This window comes from Myotis lucifugus, unplaced genomic scaffold, assembly GCF_000147115.1.
Source record: "Myotis lucifugus unplaced genomic scaffold, Myoluc2.0 scaffold_15, whole genome shotgun sequence".
NCBI lineage: Eukaryota > Metazoa > Chordata > Mammalia > Chiroptera > Vespertilionidae > Myotis > Myotis lucifugus.
In genome coordinates this window covers 11282873-11304563 of record NW_005871063.1, presented here as the reverse complement: position 1 = coordinate 11304563, position 21691 = coordinate 11282873, and the positions used below count along the sequence as shown (strand labels likewise).

Below are 21691 nucleotides of genomic sequence, written 5' to 3'. Positions count from 1 at the left end.
CAATGAAGTGGAGAGTTAATTTCACTACTTAGTACTTTTAAGACCCCTCTTCCATCTCTTTAAAACTATGTTTGACTTAGACATATAGAATCTCATAGACTAGTGATTCCATTAAATTTTAAAGTGGACTTCATTCAGAGTTGATGTCATGGTTCAGAGGGCGTTTTCCTGGCTTAGGCCTGTGGGCTGTGGAACATTGTGTCTAAAATGACATGACCCACTGTTAGCACTGGTGTTCAAGAGAAGTCTGCCAAACTTCTTTAACGCAGCCATCACTCAATGTATGCCAGTGGCTCTCTTTTAAGAAAATGTTTTACAACAGGAAAAAAAAAGTTTTATATTTTATATCTGACTCAACAGATTAATTTCTTTTTTCAATTTTATATTTTACTAAATTATGAGTTTTCCCCATTTTATTCAAGCTGGATTTATATTTATATTAATTTAATTATAGTTTCCCCATTTAAGCTACAGTATTTCACCCTGATGTCGGCAAAGTTTGAGTTAGCTATCCAGCTTTGTTGTCAGTTCAGTGAACTTTCTAGAAGAAAGAGACAGAGCTTTTGGAATTTAAAAGTGCTTTGACGGGTTCCTATTCTATGAGGAAAAAAATTATTTGGAGAAAATCAATTTAAAAGCATATTCTTGTTATATTCTTTTTTCTCTACTGATTAATATTATAATTATTTAAATTTAACTTTTAAGACAGAAATCTATGCTATATATCTATATACCATATCTATCTATTTTCACTCTATAGATAATTTCACACTAAATATTGTGAAATACTATGTTTATATCTGTCTGTTTCTATATAGTGTGACATAGTCACTGATGTTTTATTTTTTAATCTCTTTACTAAACTTGATAAAAATTCATAAAACTGATTAACTTTCAGTTCTTAATCTTTCTATGAAGATATACTAGTACTTCCTAAAATTAATTTTCTGTTATTAGCTTAACTTTAGTTGTTGCATCCAAATCAATCTATATAAAATGTGTATGTACTTTCCTTTTAGAGTATGTTGGATAAAGGACATTGTTGTGTCAGTAACTAGAGACAACATGGAAGCAATGAAGGGTATTATTCAGAAGTACCAGCATAAGCGCATCTCACTAGTTGAAGCTGGAGTGACCCGCCACAGGTCAATATTCAATGGACTAAAAGCTCTGGCTGAGGACCAGCCAGACTCCAAGCTCTCGAAGCCGGAAGTAGTGATTATCCATGATGCTGTGAGACCTTTTGTGGAGGAAGATATTCTCCTTAAAGTGGCCACAGCTGCTAAGGAACATGGGGTAAGTATTTATACTTATGTGAATGGATAAAAGAGGCAAACACTATATAGAGTGGTTCATTTGCTGAGTTTTGATGGAATTACTGGTGGCCCAGTGCAAGAAATTCATGCACATTAAAAGGGAATTAATTAGAGGAAATTATATCATATCTTTGTTGTTGTTGATGTAACAAAACAACAAAGATATGATATAAAAACAACAAAAACATGATGCAAAAACAACACTGATGCAAACAGTCATTTGTGAAAAAGCTAGGAGGTTACCAATCATTTTTCATTTGTGAAAAAGCCAAGAGGCTCCCTCTTCCCTCCTGTCAGGGTCCGGGGTACAGGGGAATGGGATTCCTGGCTGGCAGGCCCTTGAAAGCAAGCTGACCAACGGCTGATTATGCGAGGAAATGGGGCTCCCTCCTCCCTCCTATCAGGGTCCGGTTTGAAGGCCGGCCATGCCCCCAATCGTGCAAGACCCAGAGTTCCGCTGCGCCCAGCCGGGGCCAGGAGGGAGCTCCCTCCCACAGGCATCCTGCTGTTCGGTTGTCCGTCCGTCGTTTAGGTCATAACGGCCCCTGGCTTTTTACATATTAGGATATTTAAATGTGAAATTATTAAAATGGGCATGATGATCTGAAGAGGTTAGGGTAATTTGTTTTAGGAATTTTGTAGATTGCGAGATTGTTCTGGAATTTATCTTTGCTATAGTCATTTATCCTCATCATGTAATATGAGCTATTTGGAGAAGAATGTAGTAATAATGTCATCAGAGTAGGAAAAATGTCTAAGAAGTCAGTCAAAATTCCAATATGTATGATGAATGTGTGTGTATATATTCTAAATTTCCTTGAAATGGTTAGGATAGTGATCCAATAGCTTCAGGAAATCCAGGCACTACTTCCTGCCAACCCTCATACTGTTCTAATCATAAAAAAACATAAATGCAATTAATAGAAACTTATCCTAGTAATTGAAGTTCTTATGTTGGTGGGAAGAATTGGCATCTTTTATAACCACTGGCCAATAAATTGCAAAATATTGGCCTGAATCAAATACTATCTAAGGCAAGAAAAGAGTGATGACTGTTTAGTCAGACACTTTACAATTTCTTTTCCATGGATTCCTTGTCCTTTGTTCTCATACATTGTGTTCTATAGACTCTGAACAGATTTTCTTCTTTTCTTTGCCCCAAATTTTCAAGCTCTACCAAAAGGTCCTATTTAGATAAATCATTTTCTAAGTAAGCTACACAGTGTGACAGCCCCTGAGGTGGTATACATGCTAAAGATAACTATGATTTTTTAACTTATATTACATTTTGGATAAAACAAGACAAATTAATGTAGATGTATTAATTACCTCAAGAGACTAAGATGTCCAATATTAAGGCTAACATTAGAGTTGCCTGCATACAGGAACTCAAAAGTATCACAAGGACACAATTTCACTCTCTTCATTGTGTATGCACCCTTCTTGGGTTCCACAGATTCGATAGGACCTCAGTAGGACCAGCAGTGAAATTCTTTTAGTGTTTGTTCATCCTTACTCTTGATGATAGTTTGTCTGGGTATACAAATTCTAAGGCTTCAGATTTTAACTCCCAATACTTTGAAAATATAGGATATAATTGTTTCCTGGATTTTATCCAGCTTTTGGAAGTCGGCTAACTATGAAAAGACATGTATTTTGTGTGCTTTTACTTTTCCTCCCTTTCTCTGACAGTAGGCCTCAACATGTCTTCTCCTGAAATCCCTGTGCTCCTGTTCTCCCCATCCCAACATCTCTCCAAGGTTTTTTGATGTTACAGTTTAGACACTATCTTGCTTGCCACAACTCTGCAGACCTACCCATGGATATTGTATTTATCTAAGAATTCTATTTGCCTAGGACCTTTTGAGCACTGGTTTATGGTACATTTTACTGAATTCTCACAAAACCAGGTCCCCTTGAATTGGGTTGCTTTCTAATATTTAAAACAAGGGATTTTTGCATCTGATAGCAGGCTCCACACTGTAATTTCTTTCTATATTTGAACATTGATGAGGGTCTCTCAAGCTTGGCATGACTAACATTTTGGGTAACATAACTCTTTGTTGTGGGGGCTGTCCTGCACTGTGGGGTGGTTAGCAGTATCCCTATTTACATCCCCAGCCCCCACACCAGTTATATGGTGGGTAATAAAGTTACAGGGTTAGAGCATAATTAACCATAATATTACACATGATTTTGTCCTTCTTTCTCCCCCCGCCCCATTTTATTGATGTATCATGAACATACAGCACTAAATAAGTTTAAGGTATACAGCATAACGTCTTGACTTAACATAGGTTGTGATCACCACCTTATTCCTTTTCTTAAGGTAAATAGTTGTCTCTGTAATTTAGTGAGCAATTGGGTATGATGTCAGTTTAAAAATGGTTCTGGATATTTTGTTTCTTGAACAGTTAAAGAACTTTAGTAGTGGTAGAATCTTACAGAGGGCTTAAAATCAAAGGTTTATGTAGACCTCCTTACTCGTATAGGAAGAATATACATTTCTTCATTAAACATTAACTAGTTTTTACTTAGAAAGTCTTTGAGTCATCTTCTAAAGAGAAACTGAATTATATATTATAACCAGAAACGTTGACATGTGGTGTGTGGGTATGTTTGTATGTGATCTGTTTGGATTCTGCAGCATGACTGTATTTATCAATGATTGATAGCACTTTGGAAATTCTATTAAGTTTTATATGTGTGCATCAGGAAGAATGTACTTTCCTACCACTCAATTTTACAACTTTGTGCAGTATATTCTGGGCATGTTCTAAAATAGAGATGGAAAATTACTTAGTGGAAATTTGACATTGGGATGAGGTGACCAAGGCTAATAGTCACTTGTTCTGAACTCTGTTGGATGGTTTTGATCATGAGAAAGTGCACTGAAGGGCAGAGTTTAGTCCTGGGTGGGGTTCAGGTAATGAGCTCCCCTGGGTCATTGGATCTTGTGTCATTATCTATTATCTATTGGAGAGACACTTTGGTGTTGATTTAAGTCCTAGCTGTGATGAATCACTTTTATTTGTGAGTAAGCAGTGAGTTCTGATTTAGTGGTAAATTTTAGACCTACTTTGATAAAGATTTAAATGCCATGGAATGAGTGAAACTTGATTTGTTTCTGATGCTGGAGAAGATACTGTGTGAAAAAGCTTTTGTTTTACTGCATTACTTGAAATTACCAACCCCTATATATCTGTTCAATGAATTACTTAAAATGAAGTTGGAGAAGGGGTAGATCAAAGCAAGATGAGTATATGTAGGGATTAAAATGAAATAAAGCTTATTACATACATATCCAAGTGTGACATACCTGGTCATATTAGATTTAAGGTAAATGTTTCTAGCTTAGCTTCCAAGAATTAAAATTCAGTAGTATGTAAAATGAAGAACTCCTTATTCCTTTCTGCTATGTATTTACTTTTAGGGGTATTTTGCAGTGATATAGTAACTTGGACAGAGGTTTTTCTAAAATACCCATATTTCTATATTGAATAAACAATATATTCTTTTATTTTGTCAAAAAGGAGGTTGGAAGTATTCTATTAGAAAATATCCAGAATCTTATAATTGCTAATGATTAGCTTTGAAGATCTTATTCTGTAAATATTTATTAAGTAGTGTTTCAATAAAGACAAATCAGCTAATTGAAATTGTAATTACAAGGTTGGAGGATTTCTGATATACATTGTCATAATTAGCTTGAATGCAGATGCCTGAGGAGTAATGCCTGTTAGCACCTGCTGTGTGGATGGATGATTAGCATTGTTCAATTTTGCTTTAAAAGGTGAACAGTAGAGGTGGGGTTCATTATTTCCACATTGTATGATTTATATCTATGCTGATTTCCATGCATTGACATGTGGAAATACTTTGATAGATTAGCCTGAGAGGCAAGTAATCACTGTGGTGCTGAGCTGTTAAGCTTCCATTCAGGCTTATTATACTAATTCCCAAGGAGACAGTGTATTTGATCACTTGGGAATCATACTTCAGGCTCCCCAGATCGCTGCATTTGGGAGGCAACCAACCATCTTTGTCCAAACTTGTGTCATAATTTGATGCTTTGAATTTCAGAAAAGATCATATAATTGAGGATTCATTGCATGTTTATTTCTGAACAAATGTCCCTTACCAGGGAACTAGATATAGAATACGTGTCTATTAGCATTAGCATCTTTCTTCTATACTGTTTATACCAGATAGCTGGAATAGTAGTCAGAGAAAAGAAAGGTCAACAAAGGAGTTATTTTCACTTGTGGCCCTTTTTCTGGGCCTTTTGTTTAGTAAGACCCCGGAAGCTGGTAATTGCCTGTGTTTTCGATTGTCTTCATATTGTACTCTTTCTAAATGATATTTTGGATTCCATAGGTAAGGACTTACTAATTCTTGGAATTCACCCATTCTGCCATGACATCTCAAATATGTATGATTTCTGGTCTCAAGAAGTTAGTTTTTAATAATAAAAAATGAGAGTCCATAAATACACATTTTAGAAATTTTCTTTTTAAAAATACTGAAAACATACAGAAAACTTTGGACACCTTCAGATCTGTCACTTGGTATAAGGAATCAAACTTTAGTAGTCAGTTTGAAACTGTCCCTGCCCTGATCTTATTTACTCCTCCCAAACGGGTAACACTACCTTGAACTTTGTTTTTATTGCTCTCTTGCTTTTTTTCTTCAGTTTTGTAGCATGTATCCCTAAAAAACATTTGTTATGTTTGTTTGATTTGTTTTTATATTTTTTTTGAGGTATAATTGACATATAATTAACATATATTTGTATGATATTCTAAATCTTATGTTTTGCATATATCTTGACAGCTTTTTTTTTGCACAACATATTTTGGGAAATGTATGCATGTGAATCTGCAGCTATAGTTCATTCATGATCACTGCTTTATGTATAGCAATAACTATAGAAAAGAAAAAAAATTTCTATATTTTGAAAAACTGGCTATTTTAAATCGTGTATTTTATAAGTTTTAGATATGGATCCTCTTCTTCCCACATCCCTAGGAGCTTCCCTAGGAGCTGTTATTTGCTTATTTGTTTGTGACTTTGCTGGTGTATTCTAGTGAAGTCTTTTCCTCCTCTGGTGTCACTTCTCAGAGGGTACCGTCTTGGGCATGTGATCTTTGCAGAGTTCTCTTTGAGCGTCTTCCCTGATCTCTCTGTTATACTGACTGCCACTGTTGACATCACCCCTAATTGATAAGCTTCATTTATTGCCAACTCATTACTCTTTTTTTGCGGGGGGGTGGGGGGGGGTTGCGCAGAGGACAGTGCTCTGAGCATAAATTGCTCTACAGCCTGATCCTTTAAGTTCTGGCCCCTTGGAAGGGCTGGTTTTTGAGGCCAGTGTTGGAGGTTTGTTCTTATCCCAGGGAGGCTCTTGTTGTCTCCCTGGTGTTCTTTGATTAACTAGCCGGCCTGCAGTTTAGCCTTTTGGTCTCCTGTATCTACTGGCCTCCTCTTAATTACTTATCATGACAATCTCATTTCATTTTGGAGTGTCCTTGGGCTTAAACTTCCAAATAAAGTGATTTCCCTTGGGGAACGCTTCATAGCCCTCTGCTCTTTGAGCCTGTCTCTTGCCTTGCGAACAGTCACTGCATCACTACTTTGGAGATGTGGGTGGGCATGATGACTGTTTCTTTCAGACTGATACCCCTACTTCATGAGCAGGGTGCTGCATGGGGGCATTAGGAGACTCCCAGAATTTCTTTTTGGCTCTTCTGGTGTAGAACCTCTGCATTATGTGTGATCTGAGGCAAGAGACATCCAGGCCCCAGTATTCTCTGCCTATCATTTCCGGGGCAGATCCTTACCCTATACGTGGGTGTCTTTAACCTCTTGGCCACACTTGCCTGTTATTTAGCTTCTGTGGGAGACATGGAGCTGAGTAAGATGGGAAATGTTAGCACTCTGCTTCTCCCATTGGGAACTAGGGGGAGAGGGAGCCCCATTTGTTGGCCATACCTATTCTAAGAGGAACTTCAGCCATACTAAACTGGGTGTAGAATGAGAGAAGAAATGGATATGACTTGAGCACCACAGGCTCTCTCTGGTCTCCCCAAGATTTAGAAGATTTTCTTGAATAAAGTTTCCTAATTGCTGAATGCCCTTAGGACAATTTTCAATGGCTTTTCCATGTTTTGTTTTTGAAATAATTTTCACTATTTATAATTTGCTTGGGAGAGAATCTGCGGAGCTTCTCATGTTGACATTTGAATGTCTCATGTTCTCTTTTAAGTAAATTTTTATTTCGTGGCCTGGCATAAAATTAGCTATAAGTAGTTGCAATGGAAATTTAATTTTTTTCTTAAAAAGCAGTGTATGTATATACACGTGTGCACATGTGTTTCTTTCCTGTTTTGTCTTCTAACCCCTACTGATAGGTTTGACCAGTTAGGCTTGTTCCTTACTTACCTTACTTACCTTTCACCTACTTGGACATCACTTCCTCCCTGTCACCCTTGGCTGGTCTCCTCATTTTTATGCCTCGGGTCCAAATTTTTACTTGCGTCACTGGAAATGGTGACACAGTTTGTAAACTGTCTACATGGCTCATACATTAGCTTTGATTTTTAGCCAATCTCTTGGCATTTGTAAACTAGTTCATAGACTGTCTTTCTTGCTCAGATGTTGGTCTTCAGGCCAAATGTGTTGTATTTGTGCTGCAATCCCCCTGTAGCAATTACGTGAAAGATAGGATATTTTGGATACAATATAAGGAGGTTTGGTTTAATTGCCTACCATAGTAACAGTATTTTAAGGCTACTTCTCCAAGACAGCTGTTTGGTAATGACCTCTAAGTCTATATTACAAAGACACTGTATTAAAGCTAAAGGCAAAAATTGTCAGATATGAAGGTGTGTTTTTTAATAAAATTTAGATACCTCTATTAATGAAACAGAGCTTTTATCAGAGCAATTGATATTAATGGATATTTTGCCTGAGGGAGCATTCCACTAATGCTATGTTTGAAGAGAACTGTTTTTCACAGGAATTAGAGCAAAACATAAATTCATTGTTATGTGGGTTGTTGAGTCTCATTTTGGGGATCTTAGGGTATATGTCTGTTTCCTTAATTTTCTAATGTGTAAGTTAAATCTTTTGAAAGCATACTAATTAGTAATTCATGTATAATTCATTTCAGTTCTTTCATATATGTTTCTCTTTCTTCCATCTTTAGGGAATACCCAATTATATCATTGCATCCATTTTTTAGTATTTGACTTCAATGGCCTGTATAAAAAGGATTTTAAACCTATGATGAAGAAAATTTTCTAACTCTTATATATGGAATTGTAATATTATGAAATTGGTTCTTGGTGTGACATGATTTGATTTATGAACCAAATGAATATTTGTTTAGATATTTTCTTGAGGTAGTTTGTTGAAGGTATGAATAACATCTGCTTTCAAAAATAAGATACAGAGTTTAGAATTTGACTTCAAAGTATTTTCTAGGTGAAACAATGTCTTGCTTGCCTCTGTTTGTTATTTAGGCAGCAGGAGCAATTCGCCCTCTTGTATCCACCGTCATCAGTCCATCTGCCGATGGTTGCTTAGACCACTCCCTGGAACGTGCCAGACACAGAGCAAGTGAAATGCCACAGGCTTTTCTATATGATGTGATCTATGCAGCATATCAGCAGGTAAGAATTCTGGCTTTTTTTAGAAAGCTTCTGTGTTGCGGGTCCCTAAGACCACCTCTATATTTGGAGATTTTCTAGAACTCGTGGGTCTCAGTCTATAGTTGTACTCATGGCTTAAGTTGATTACAGTGAAGTAGTGAGGATGCACAGCTGGATCCTGTGAGAAAGAGACATAGGCAGATTCTGGAAGAATCCATGTGCAGGATTCCTTATATTCTCTCCCTCCCCTGAAGGGTAGCACAAACACCACCTATCCTCTCCCCCCCACCCCCCCCCAGCAAAAAAAATGAACATGTGTATGTTGTTTCTCTCCAGGGAAGCCTATTGTAGACTTGGTGTCCAAGGTATTTGTTGGGATTGGTCATGTAGACATCTGCTTACCACATAAAAGTAAAATCCAGATTCTCAGAGGAAAGCAGGTGTTTAACATAAACCATACTGTTTATGCAAACACTCTGGGCACAGAGAGCCACCCTTATCAGTTAACTCTTCACTGGGAATAGTCCAAGAACCAGTTTCCCACGTGCTGGCTGAGGGCCCACCTAGTTAGCAGGTGTTTCTAAGGTCAGCAATCTCAGGCTTTTTGTGATAAATTTGCTGCACAGCTGTGTAGACATTTTGTTAATTACATTTTAAAGGGTAAGTTCTTTGAAAACATCAAATAATTTATTCATGTTGAGATTATAATAGATTACCTTTGTTTTTCATGTTTTGGAAACATTTTTGTACCTATGTAAATTTTGCTGCCATACAGTTATTGAGTAGCAGGTATTATTCTTGTCCAAAACTTCCCAATGAAATATAAGTTAGAGAGACTAACCCAGTGCTTGGTCAATGTTAGACAATCAGTAAGTATGAGATAATAGTAATATGAATATTGACATTTATAATAGAAAAATACTACATATTTTTGATAGAAGGTAGTTAATCACACACATACATTAAATTATCACTCAATCTTGACTACCTGTTACTGTTTTAAAATGAGATTATGTAAATTAGAATCCATCTTAATGATATGAATAGTCAGCCATGGTTTATATTGTTTTCTTAAAATATTGAATATGAAGCATAGGAATTTGCCTGTATTTCATCATTAATCTTATAAATGTTATGCTACTATAAATTTCTTTGGCTTTTTTATCCAGATATTCTATTTTATAGCCTAAATATTGCTGGGCTAGACTATATCTGCCATCTTTCTTGAAATTAATTTGTTATTAAGATATGATAGCTATATCTTAGACAAAAATTTGAATATTATTTCACAATCCTCACATTAAAGTATCATTTTTAGCAGTTTTTTTCTGGAGAATTAAGCCCTGATGCAGCTGGAGCTCCAATAAAAGTTTCCTCCTTTCTGGAACTTGACTGCCTTCTTATCTTGTTACATATTCCTTAGATATTAGGTAAGTGTTCACTTTCCTGCCCTCTGGTCCCCTCCCCAGTCTAGGTTAGGTCAGTGCCCTGTTTTTTTCTGCCCAGCATCAAAATTATAATTAGTTGCTTGGGAAGCCATTTATAAAATACCTGATTCTACTACTAGACTCTGAGCCTTGCAATGGTAAGTGTCTGTAAGAACAAGAGAAGACAAACGATGAGGCAAACAGAGGATACAGAATCAGACTGAAAAGAGGATAGCAAAAACAGTAGGGTTGTTACTTTCTTCTAGTGGTTTGTCCCGAGTTCATGTTATTGAATGGAAAGTAAAGATCCTGGGAAACATTTTTTTTCAGTCTGGTAGATTACTGGAAATCTCTTCTGTGTTTGTGCTTTTCTGGTGGGAAAGTTCAAGGTGGGGAATGGAATGTGTGGGAAGAGGCATACAATGGAAACACTTATTCTGTCATGGGCAGGAGGGCCTCTTGGAGTTGTCAAGGGCTTTTTGTTTTATGTTCTAAAAACCCCGATCTCTTTGTTACAGACTTTGGCAAGAAAATCTGCTTTTAAAAAATAAACAGAAATGAACTGAGACATAGTATTTGTCTCTTCTTGATTTTTTTTTTTTACTGTAGGACTTTGCATGTCAAACCAGGTACTGACTTCTGGAGGGCAGTCAGGAGAGGGCAGGAGCTATAAGGACGTTGAGAAGTTACACAGATGGACACTGAAGACATACATAAGTGACCATCAGTTCCTAGGCTTTGTATGAGGCAAATGCTGACAGACACTAGTACCCAGGCAGTTCTAATTCATCCTCCTCCCAGGATGACAGACAAGCAATTCCATGATCACATAATCTCTATGTGTGCCTAGCAAAGAGATACCATTATTTAATTTAGAGCGAAGAAATAAGTTCAAAATGAAAATCTTTCCGGTTCACTTGAATGCTAAAGGAAATTCCACGAGGCAGAATCAGATGATAAAATAAATGTTGGTCACACTTTGTCATTTGACCTTTTGTGTTAATTTGTGTAGTGTATGCAGTAGCATCTGGGTGGTAGCTTTAGCAGTTCATGGCCAAAACAAAATGGATTTCCTGGGAAGAGCTAAGAACTTTAACTCTTATTTGACACTCTTTTACTTTAGAAAAATTGCAGAATGATGGGCAGAGTATAGTGAGATACTTTGAGGATATACCTTATCATGAAGGAATATGAATTTTAAAGTTTATATAACTTTATTTTTACCTTTTTTGCAAACTGTATCTGTTGTGTTAAGCAGATGACTTAATGAAAGTTTTTCTGTGTATATCTGAATTATGTGCTATTCATCTATGGTAGGTGTTGCTGTGTCAGTTTGGTTAAATCGGGAACTATTTCTCTTGGTTAGATTGTCCAAAAGAGCCGTACGTCTGAAATTTAGAAGGCTGAAGTAAGCAGAATCCATTTCTCCTTTCTTTTTACTATCACAGAAATGCCTGGTGGGTTGCAACCTGTCCTTGCCATCTCGTTGTGTTCCTGAATGCTAGGACCATTGAGTATCACTAGCTCCAGTTCATTACTGGATACTTGGCCGAGACAGTAGCTACACAGAAATAACTGTTCTCGTGGCTTTCCCCTGAAGGTCTCCTTTTAATGGCTGGATGTGCTTACCTAGCCAGGTTGACTAGTCAAGGATGTCTACTCTGATCCTTCAACTTGACTTTCCAGTCTTCACCTTCTCCAGTGACACAACTGTGTACAGTGGCCCTGCTCCCCAGGCTGATACATCATCTAATTCATCCAGAGAGTTGTGTCCATACTATGTCCACTAACATGAACAAACCACTCTGACTGTTGTTGTTGTTTTTGTTTTTTTTTGTTTTTTACCATCACTAATTTTTTTTTAACCTTATTTAGGAAAGAATACATTTTTAGAAGATACACAGGTCTCTTATAAAGTAATACTTTTACATGGTATTTGATGCCAAAGTTGTTTGAGTTTTTAATATGGTTTTCTTTCGGGTGTTGTACAAAGTATTGCCGAAAGAACCAGAAGCAAAATTTTGCTGGCAGGGTTTACTTTTATTGGTCTGCTGCCTAGAATATTGAAAAAATCAAATATAATGACTAAAAGTTATTAAATACTAATATTAAAGCTGGCATGTTTAGGAACCACCTTTCTTGTAGAGAATAACGAGATCTGAAATCTTTCTCTGGGATCCAACCCTTCTAACAACGTGCCTTTCAACATGTACTAAACATTATGGACCTTTAACAAATAAAAATTTAATCATTTCCCTACACGAGATTTCAAAGTTTGTCATTATTTTATGGCCATTATTATTTGCGGGCATTGATATCCTGAGCAAGAGTTTGCTATTTCAAAATATGATCTAGAGATGGAATTTAGCATTATCTGGTCAGTTAAAGAAATATTTTCATACGCTTTTGAATAAACCAAATTTTTTCTAAATTTTTTTAGGACTAGTGGAAATCAGTTTTTTCACTGAGAGTATTTTGGACAAAGACTTATTGTTAGTGAAATTTATATGCACCACTGAATGCCAAGGTGGACATGCACTTCATAAACCTCACAGTAGGTAGTCTAAAACATAAAATAGAGGTACTAGTTCCCTGCTTACAGCACAGCAGGTCCTCAAATAACATCATTTCGTTCAACATCATTTTGTTACAGCATTGATGTGATGCTGTGGAACTTAACTCTTTTTTATATCAATTAGCCCATGGCAATGATTTTCAACTGGTATGCAGCAAGAATTCTTAAAACATGCAGTTTAATTAGGGGCACTGACCTCTTTTCCCTTATATTGTAAATAAAAAAAAATGACAACAGCCTACACAACAACAGCCAGCCTGTGTGAATGAATCAAAATTATACCTATTTTTTGTCAGATCGACAAAAATATATGTTTTCATATGCCACAGAATTTTAATAATTCGTTTATGTGTGCCATGAGATGAAAAGGGCTGAAAATATCTGGCCTCTGGTAAAATTGGTTTCATTATACATTGTTTTGCCACAGTTCCAAGAACTATGACAACATTAAGTGAGGACTTACTGTATTTTCTAGATTCTATGTCAAATCATTACCCAGGGCTCTGGCTCCTAGTAACGACAGAATAGCTTGAACAGCCAACTTTCCAGTTATAAAAATTATAAACCGATACCTATCTGTCTCTATTGAGCGAGACAGAGACAGGTATACAGAGAGAGATATGAGATGTATAAATGTATAGTATATATTTGCATTTGTATGATGGCATTAAAGAGTGACCAAAAATAGGGAAAAAATCAGAAGGGATTAACTGTTCAAGGAAGGGAGTCACACTGGGTAAGGTCCACATTTATACAGTGTGGTTCTCGGCTCTAAACCCACTATTCACTATGCCTTGCTGCATCCGTTGGACATCTTTCCTTTGCCAAGAGGTTTTAAGCTTCATCAGTAGAGGATGCTCCAGGGGCACTGCAACCAGAAGGGGCTTTCCTCCTGGTTTTATTCCTGCTGCCACAGCTGCCACGGGCATGTATCTGTGGCACTGAGTGCCCTTCACTCTTTAGCAGGTGTGTGATGCCAGTTCTGGCCTGCCATTCTCTGCCTGCTGGCTTCTGCCTGCTGACATGGTGGAGGTTTGCCCATTTGCCAGTCCTGAACTGCGGCTCCGTGCCTGCCAGCCTTGGTTTCTTGGCATTCCAGTGACAGGCTGCCAGCTTGTCAGTCCCTCTCTGCAACCCTCTGTTCATCAGCCTCAGGCTCTGGCCATCAGAGGGAGGCTCCTGGCTTGCCAGTCCTCCCCCATTTTGGCTACCACACCAGCCTTGGCCTGCCCACTGTGCACCATCTCTGGCACTGGTCAAGCTTCAAAACCTCCCCACCATCCAGGGGGCCATAGCCAAATCTTCTTCAATGAGGTTCCAATCCCAGCCTTGGAGAGAGTTCCCCTCACCCCCCTGCCCTTTTCCCCAAGTTTGTTTCTTCCTTGGGTATTTTCCCTCAGATTTACTGTGTATTTTAGAATTTTTATTCTTTCTTAGTAGTTAAACTTTAGTACTAAGTTAATCATGCTGTAAATTAAATCTTTCTTGTTCAAATTATTGTATAGTTTATGACTCCTGGCTGAGTGCTGAATGATACATTTCGTCCTCCCTCCTCTGCCTTCCCCCTCTTCCCCTCTGTCTCTTCTTAGTGTCTGTAGTGGCAAGGCAGACAGCTGTTATTATTATTGTTATTATTATCATCCTGAGAATCCAGAGGATGGAATGTAGGTTTGCTAGGGAAGTTTGGAATTGGGGGACATATTGCATAATGTAGGAAGCCCAGAGGGAGGCAGGATTATGTGCTGACTACTGAACTGCACTCATATGGGGCACTATTCCAAAGGACCGAGGGAAAAATGAACTGGAAGCCTGAACGAGATGAGCAGAGACTTCAGCAGCTGCTCACCCCAGCTTATAGAATTAGGACACATTAGCCATATCACATTTTAAAAAATATATTTTATTGATTTTTTTACAGAGAGGAAGGGAGAGGGATGGAGAGTTAGAAACATCGATGAGAGAGAAACATCGATCAGCTGCCTCCTGCATACCTCCTACTGGGGATGTGCCCGCAACCAAGGTACATGCCCTTGACCGGAATCAAACCTGGGACCCTTCAGTCCGCAGGCCGATGCTCTATCCACTGAGCCAAACCGGTTACAGCAGCCATATCACATTTTTATTCAATTGTATATATATACATATATATGTATTTTCTTACTTTAAAATATATATATATAGCAATTAAGTGTTAGCCTTATCACATTTTAATTCAATTATATATTTTTCCTTTAAAATTCATATGTAGCAATTATATATTAGAATGTATTATAAGTTAAACAAGAGAGATGCATTCTTATTACTTGAGTCAGAGCTACTTGCTCTTTGCTTTGATTGCAGTTCTCATTTGGGTATTTGTTGTGTCTAAGCTTCCACTGTGAATGGGCATTTCCCATGGGAGTTGGGAGTTTGTATAGAATGGGGATTGACTGGGCAGGAGCACACCTGTTTGTTTTTTGTTTGTTTTTTTAAAGAAAAGACTATTAGGTCACTTGAAACTGTGAATTAAAATTTTCAGCCTTATCCTAGGATACACTTCCTTTGTTAAATTAACATGGAATTTTCAATTCATGCAGAAGGCTTAAGGTGCTAAAATTAATATAAGGAGTGGGTCAGAAAGAGACTACTGGAAAAGTTGTTTGTGTAGAAGGTGTGATAATTTTTCAACTATACTTTTGGTCAATAAAAGGACTTGAGATAATGGTCTAACTTGGATTTAAAGCAGATACAATTTTTTAATGCTTACACTGAACTCAAGTTAAATTCTTTGCAATCTATAACTGTGTCAAAAATAAATAAAACTGATCTTGTGAAATCATTGTTTCTTCTTTTCATTTTCCTTAGTCTGTGAATACATCTCCAATATTGCTGTCATTTCCTTGTGTTGCATTTGCTAGTATGGTTTCCTCCAACCTTATTCATCTAGTGCTTAGAGTGTTGTCTGGCAAACTTTCCATAATTATTTGCTTAGTAAATGGATATATGTTCCCCAATTTTTCTGGTCATTCTTTTTTTCAGATTTCTCTCTTAAATTTTGGGCATATATTTATAATTTCCTTTGACTACTTTTACTAGGTGTCCTACATGTGACTTCAATCTAATTGGTACCATTAACCTATCCAATAGACCTGCTCTTTTTTCTACATCTTCCAACCTGGGTAATAACATCACCAATCCTGTTGCTGCTGAACGAACTTCTGGTTCTGGGCCCTCCCTTCTCTATATTTCCTCGATTTATTTCAGATCCTTATGACCTTTGGAGGTTATGATAAGAGCTTTATAACCATTGTTTGTTCATGAATTTAAAGCTGCCTTTTCTCTGGGTTTGGATAGCACTATAGGATTCAGTTTTTACCTTAGTAGTTTACATTGGGACAAGATTATATCTACTCAGTGTGTTTCTGGGCAGTATCTTAATTTCCTTTTAATTTTATTGCTAACTTTTCACCAGTTTTTTGTTGTTTTTTTTCCCAAAGGAGATACTCAAGAGACAAGAGTAAAATATTCCAGTCAGACTCTGAGTTTTTAATTGTACTTGATATTATTTGATTGTGAAAGTCAATAGAAATGGTTAAAATCATAGTTTTAGAATTACTGGTGAAATTTGTTCTCCCATGTAACTTCCCCTAATTATTTGGGTGCAGAAAAAGAAATAGCATCTTCTAGATCAGTGATGGCGAACCTATGACACGCATGTCAGAGGTGACACGCGAACTCATTTTTTTGGTTGATTTTTCTTTGTTAAATGGCATTTAAATATATAAAATAAATATCAAAAATATAAATCTTTGTTTTACTATGGTTGCAAATATCAAAAAATTTCTATATGTGACACGGCACCAGAGTTAAGTTAGGGTTTTTCAAAATGCTGACACGCCGAGCTCAAAAGGTTCGCTATCACTGTTCTAGATAATGTTTAGTATGGCTAGATTGGATGGTGCTTGCCTCAAAGTTTATAATAGATTTTGCTTGGGTAGGGCTGGTAAAATGTGAAAAACTGACAGGACTGTTTTTTCACCTGATAGGTGTTTAAAAGCCTCTTGTGAATGTAACTCTATGTAAGCTTATTTAAAAATTTATACCCAGAGGAATCTTGTCCTTCGCCAGATCATTTGAACATTGTTCCCTGAAGAGTGAGGGCTGAATCTATTATTATCAGTCTCATATGGACTTATTTATTTACTCATAAAGTGATCCTATGTATTGTGAGAACAAAGCTTCTTGGATAACTGTCTCTCCTGCCATTCAAAAATACATTGCATAATTCAAACAATGTAAATGTATGCAAAATGCTTTGAGTTTGATTTTCAGGTGATAAATTGAATGCAGGTGTTCATTGTTTATCTAATTGTAAGATAGCCTATTTTGTTTCTACTTGAGACATTCTGAGCTGAGGTCTGTGACTGCAGCCTGAGGAACCTGTGCATGCATGCCTTTGATTTAGTTTTTCTCTAATGTATACTGTATATTGTTCTTTGTTGGGCAAACTTCCCAGGCTGCCTTGCAGAAATAATACTGTGAATGATGTTAAAGCTGGAAGGATAGATATGTAATCGGATTATTTGTAGCCATGACCATTACATAATTACCATAAAACAATGGTTCCTAACTTTATTGTGTGTGTTATAAAAGCTCTGAAACTTGTGAAATATCTTCCAAGAAAAATAACCACATTATACAAAAAAATACTTTTTTTCAGAGGTTTTTACAGTCCCTATGAGCCCTATTCATTTACCTCATGTTAACAACCATGCTACATTCTCCTACACTGCTTATGGGAACATAAATTGAAACCACCTTTATGGAAGACAACTTGGAATTATTTATCTAATTAGAATGCACACACTCCTGTTTCTGGGTAAAGATAACCAACTGAATGTGTATCTAATTTTTCCAACTACTCAAACCTTATTAAAGCTACTAGAAAGGGATTAAAAAATGACATGGACCCACAAGGACAAGGAGAATAAGAGAAAGGACAATGGCAAACAAATACCTGGGAAGCAGGTAAGTGAGTAGTAATCAATGAAGTAGATCTGAGAAGGTTGGATTATTTAAGAAAAATTGTAGGGTTGGCTAAAAATTGAAATTGCCTACAGTAGAATTCCCAAAATGTTCAGGACCTTGCAGCACCAGCTACCTCTAGAACTCAGGGGAAGGGGACAAAATAAGGTGGGCTTGCTGAACACTATTTAGAAGCAGTCTGATCTTTAAATAGCCTTCTCTATTTTATGACCCCACTGTTCTACCTACAGCGGCAGGTGGGGGTGAAGCACCCACCATGTGAGGGGAGAATATTGGGTGTAGTCAAGAGAATGAATATCTTGACCAAATAGTGACTAACAGACCATGTGCCTAATGAATGGGGAGGCCTGTGGCCTCTTCTCCCACTCAGCAGCCAGTATCCTAAAGGTTTGCCTTTCCCTTCTGGCTAGAAATTGGAAGTTTAGTTTTGGGAATCTGTTCAGTCTAAGAAGAAAGCCCTAAAAATACTATCCTTAGAGGTTCCCCAGTAAACTTTTCAACCACATCACCCTACAATAAAGCTCACTCTTCTGTACTCATCGTGTAATACCTTTTTAATCTTCTACTCTTAAATATAAGCTGACAAGTATTATCATACCATCTAAAGAATGCACTTACTGTGGAAGACAAAGACCAAAACAAACAGAAAAGAATAATATGGAGGAAGCAGGGAAGGGAAATCTTTTAAAAATTTAGCTCTGGCTTGTGTGCCTAAATGGTTAGAGCATCCACCTGGCCCTGTGCATGAAAGGGTTGTGGGCTTGACTTCTGGTCCAGGTTACCTACCTGGCTTTCAGGTCCGATCTGGCCCTGGTCGTGGCGCATGTGGGAGGCAATCAATCAATGTGTCTCTCTCACATTGATGTTGCTCTCTCTCCTCCCCCTCCCTTCCACTCGCTTTAAAAATCAATGGAAAAAATATTCTTGGGTGAGGATTAACAACAACAAAAACTATCATTTCAGAGAGAAAAGTTATTTGAAGCATAAAACAAGATAAAAATGCTAGAAAAATAAAGATTTAGAGAAAAAGAAAATCTAGGGTTAAAAATAAATCTGAGGAACCTTCCCCCAAAGGGCAAAAAATACATAGGAAATGAAATGAAATTGAAGTCCAGACTAAAGAGCCAATACTCTATAACAAAATTTTCCAAAAAGAGAAAAATGGAGAGAAAGAAGTATCAAAGAAATAATGTACCAAAAAGAGTTTTAAAAAACTTACCTCTTATGCTCCCTTTCTGAGAAAGCTACTAGATGATTTGTTCCAAAAAAGTTAGGGAGTCAAATCAAGAAAGGTTATATGGGATACAGGAGATAGGAGACCCATGACAGGGGAAAGATGGAGATTATCCTCTGGACGATGATATAGAAAGTTTTTGTGGGTGATATCTGTGTGGCTGGCAGAGGGTAACTAGTCTATGTTGAAAAAGGTTAGAAGGCTCCAAAGGTGACTTCTTCAGGAATATAAAATTGTCAAAATGTCTTATGTGTGTGAATATCTTGAGAGTAGATATAGACAAATAGCTAAATGTTTGCTGTTGAATGAGTTATGTGTATATAGAAAACTAAACACTTAAAACAAAAGATAAGTTCTAATTCTAGAGAAACAAAGATTTGTGTAGTAAAGGAATTATAATATACTAGAGGCCCGGTGCATGGATTTGTGCACTGATGGGCTCCCTTGGCCGGGCCTGCACCCTCTCACAATCCAGGACCCCTCAGGGGATGTCAAAGGCCCAGTGCGTGAATTCGGCCCTATCCCCACAGACCAGGCCGAGGGACCCCACAGGTGCACGAATTCGCGCACCGGGCCTCTAGTATGCATATAAGATCTTTGGTTAATCTCTTCCCGCCCTTCTTTGTTCCCCTTTCCCTCTGCGATTCATCAGTCTATTCCATGTTTCCATACCTGTGCGTTGATTGTCTGCCCCCTGGTGGTCAGTGCATGTCATAGCTACTGGTTGAATGGTTGAATGGTCATGTAGGTTTTTATATATATACTAGAGGCCCAGTGTGCAAAATCGTGCAAGACCCAGACCCACCTTGCTGACGGGACCCCAGACCCGCCCTGTGTGAGCCGTAGGCCCCACCTCCGCGACACAAGCCACGGGCCCCACCTCCGCTGCGCCAGCCCCACCAGCTCCGCGGGGAGCGGCGAGTCCCGGCCCACAAGAGGTGCTCCATGCACCTCCTGGTGACCGGTTGTTTGGTCGTTTCGCCATTACGGTGTCACAACCACAGGCCTTTTATGATATAGATAGATTATTATACATTTGTATCAAACTATATGATATGAAACAATCAGAGTAAACTCTAATGTAAACTCTGGGCTTTGGATGATAATGATTTAGTGGTGTAGGTTCATTGATTTTAATAAATGTACCACTCTGGTGTAGGGTTTTTACTAGTATAATGGGGCAGGCTGTGACTATGTGGCAGTAGGGGGTATATTGGAAATATCTGTACCTTCGGCCCCATTATGCTATGAACCTAAAACTGCTCTCCAAAGTCTGTTATAAAGCTCAAAAATGAGCCCACAGAAATTTAAATTCTGTTGAGACCTCCAATATTTGTAAAACTTTATATTCTGTCCTCAAAAATGATATATAGCTTTTCTGGGAGTATAGTTTTACATTGACAATCATTACCTTCGAAATTATGAAGAAACCATTTCATTGTTTTTCTGATTTTTATTGTTGCTATTAAGAAGTCTCAACTAAGTTGGATTTCTGCTTCTTTATAAGACCTTTTGTTGTTGCTGCTAATTGTACTTTCATCTATTAGCTTCTTTATTTCATAAGGATTTTTAATTTGGAGACTCATGTTCTTCATTACTGCAGTTTAAAAAATTTATTAGGTTGTTTCCTTGTCCTACCCTTTTCTGTTCTTTCCTTCTGTTTTCTTTCTTTCTTCTTTTTTATAAAAAACATATTGGACTTTGTATTTATCATTAATTATTCTTTTCTCTCCTATTTTTCAGTTTTTCACCCTTTTAAATATTATCCTGTCTTGTTTTATGAGTATATATCCTTTTTCATTCTGGGCTTTTTTTTCAACTGCGTAATTTCTAGTTTCTCCAAAAATTTTTACTTTTTGCCTTTTTAACTTTTATGTTTGAGTTTTCCCTTGGGTTTCAGTTAAATCTGGGCTTTCTGCTCATGTTTGTGTGCTGGAGATGGGTTGGTGGGTTTGAAGATGAAACTTGTTGACTGTGATCTTTACTGTAACAGGACTGGGATGGACTGTGAATTTGGGGACCTCTGAAAAGAGTGTCCTCAGGACTTCTGTCTGGGGAGAACATTGTTCCACACTAACTTGGGCTCCAAGTTTAGGGAGGCATGGAATTCTCAGCATCTGTGTGTGTGTGTGTGTGTGTGTGTGTGTGTGTGTGTGTGTGTATTTCATGTGATAAGTGATATCACTACGACTCCCATGCTGGATAGTAAATGTTGACATTTTGTGCAAGTACACATGCATTATCTTTCTTGGTTAAATATCATCTTGCTGGGTATTTTCTATTAGTTCCATCTGTGCTTTTTCTCTCTGCCTTTGTATTAATATCTTATTTTTTATAATTTCATTTTATCACTATTGATTTCTTATTCATAACTTAAAAATGTCTGTTTAGTGATTATCTGTGGCCTCAGTTCTGGGTTCAAGAAAAAGTTGTGCTTGTACAGTTTACCTGCTGTTTCTTTT

General features: G+C 37.4%; 1 protein-coding gene across 1 annotated transcript in view; it reads left to right on the top strand.

The window, feature by feature from the left end:
• Positions 1–1023: 1023 nt before the first annotated feature.
• The window catches only part of ISPD (isoprenoid synthase domain containing), a 151245-nt gene continuing 130577 nt past the window's right edge, over positions 1024–21691 (top strand). The window contains exons 1-2 of the mRNA XM_023750762.1: positions 1024–1296; positions 8840–8989. Coding sequence (XP_023606530.1) covers positions 1066–1296; positions 8840–8989 — 381 coding nt within the window. The 5' untranslated portion in view covers positions 1024–1065. The remainder of the gene's footprint in view (positions 1297–8839; positions 8990–21691) is intronic.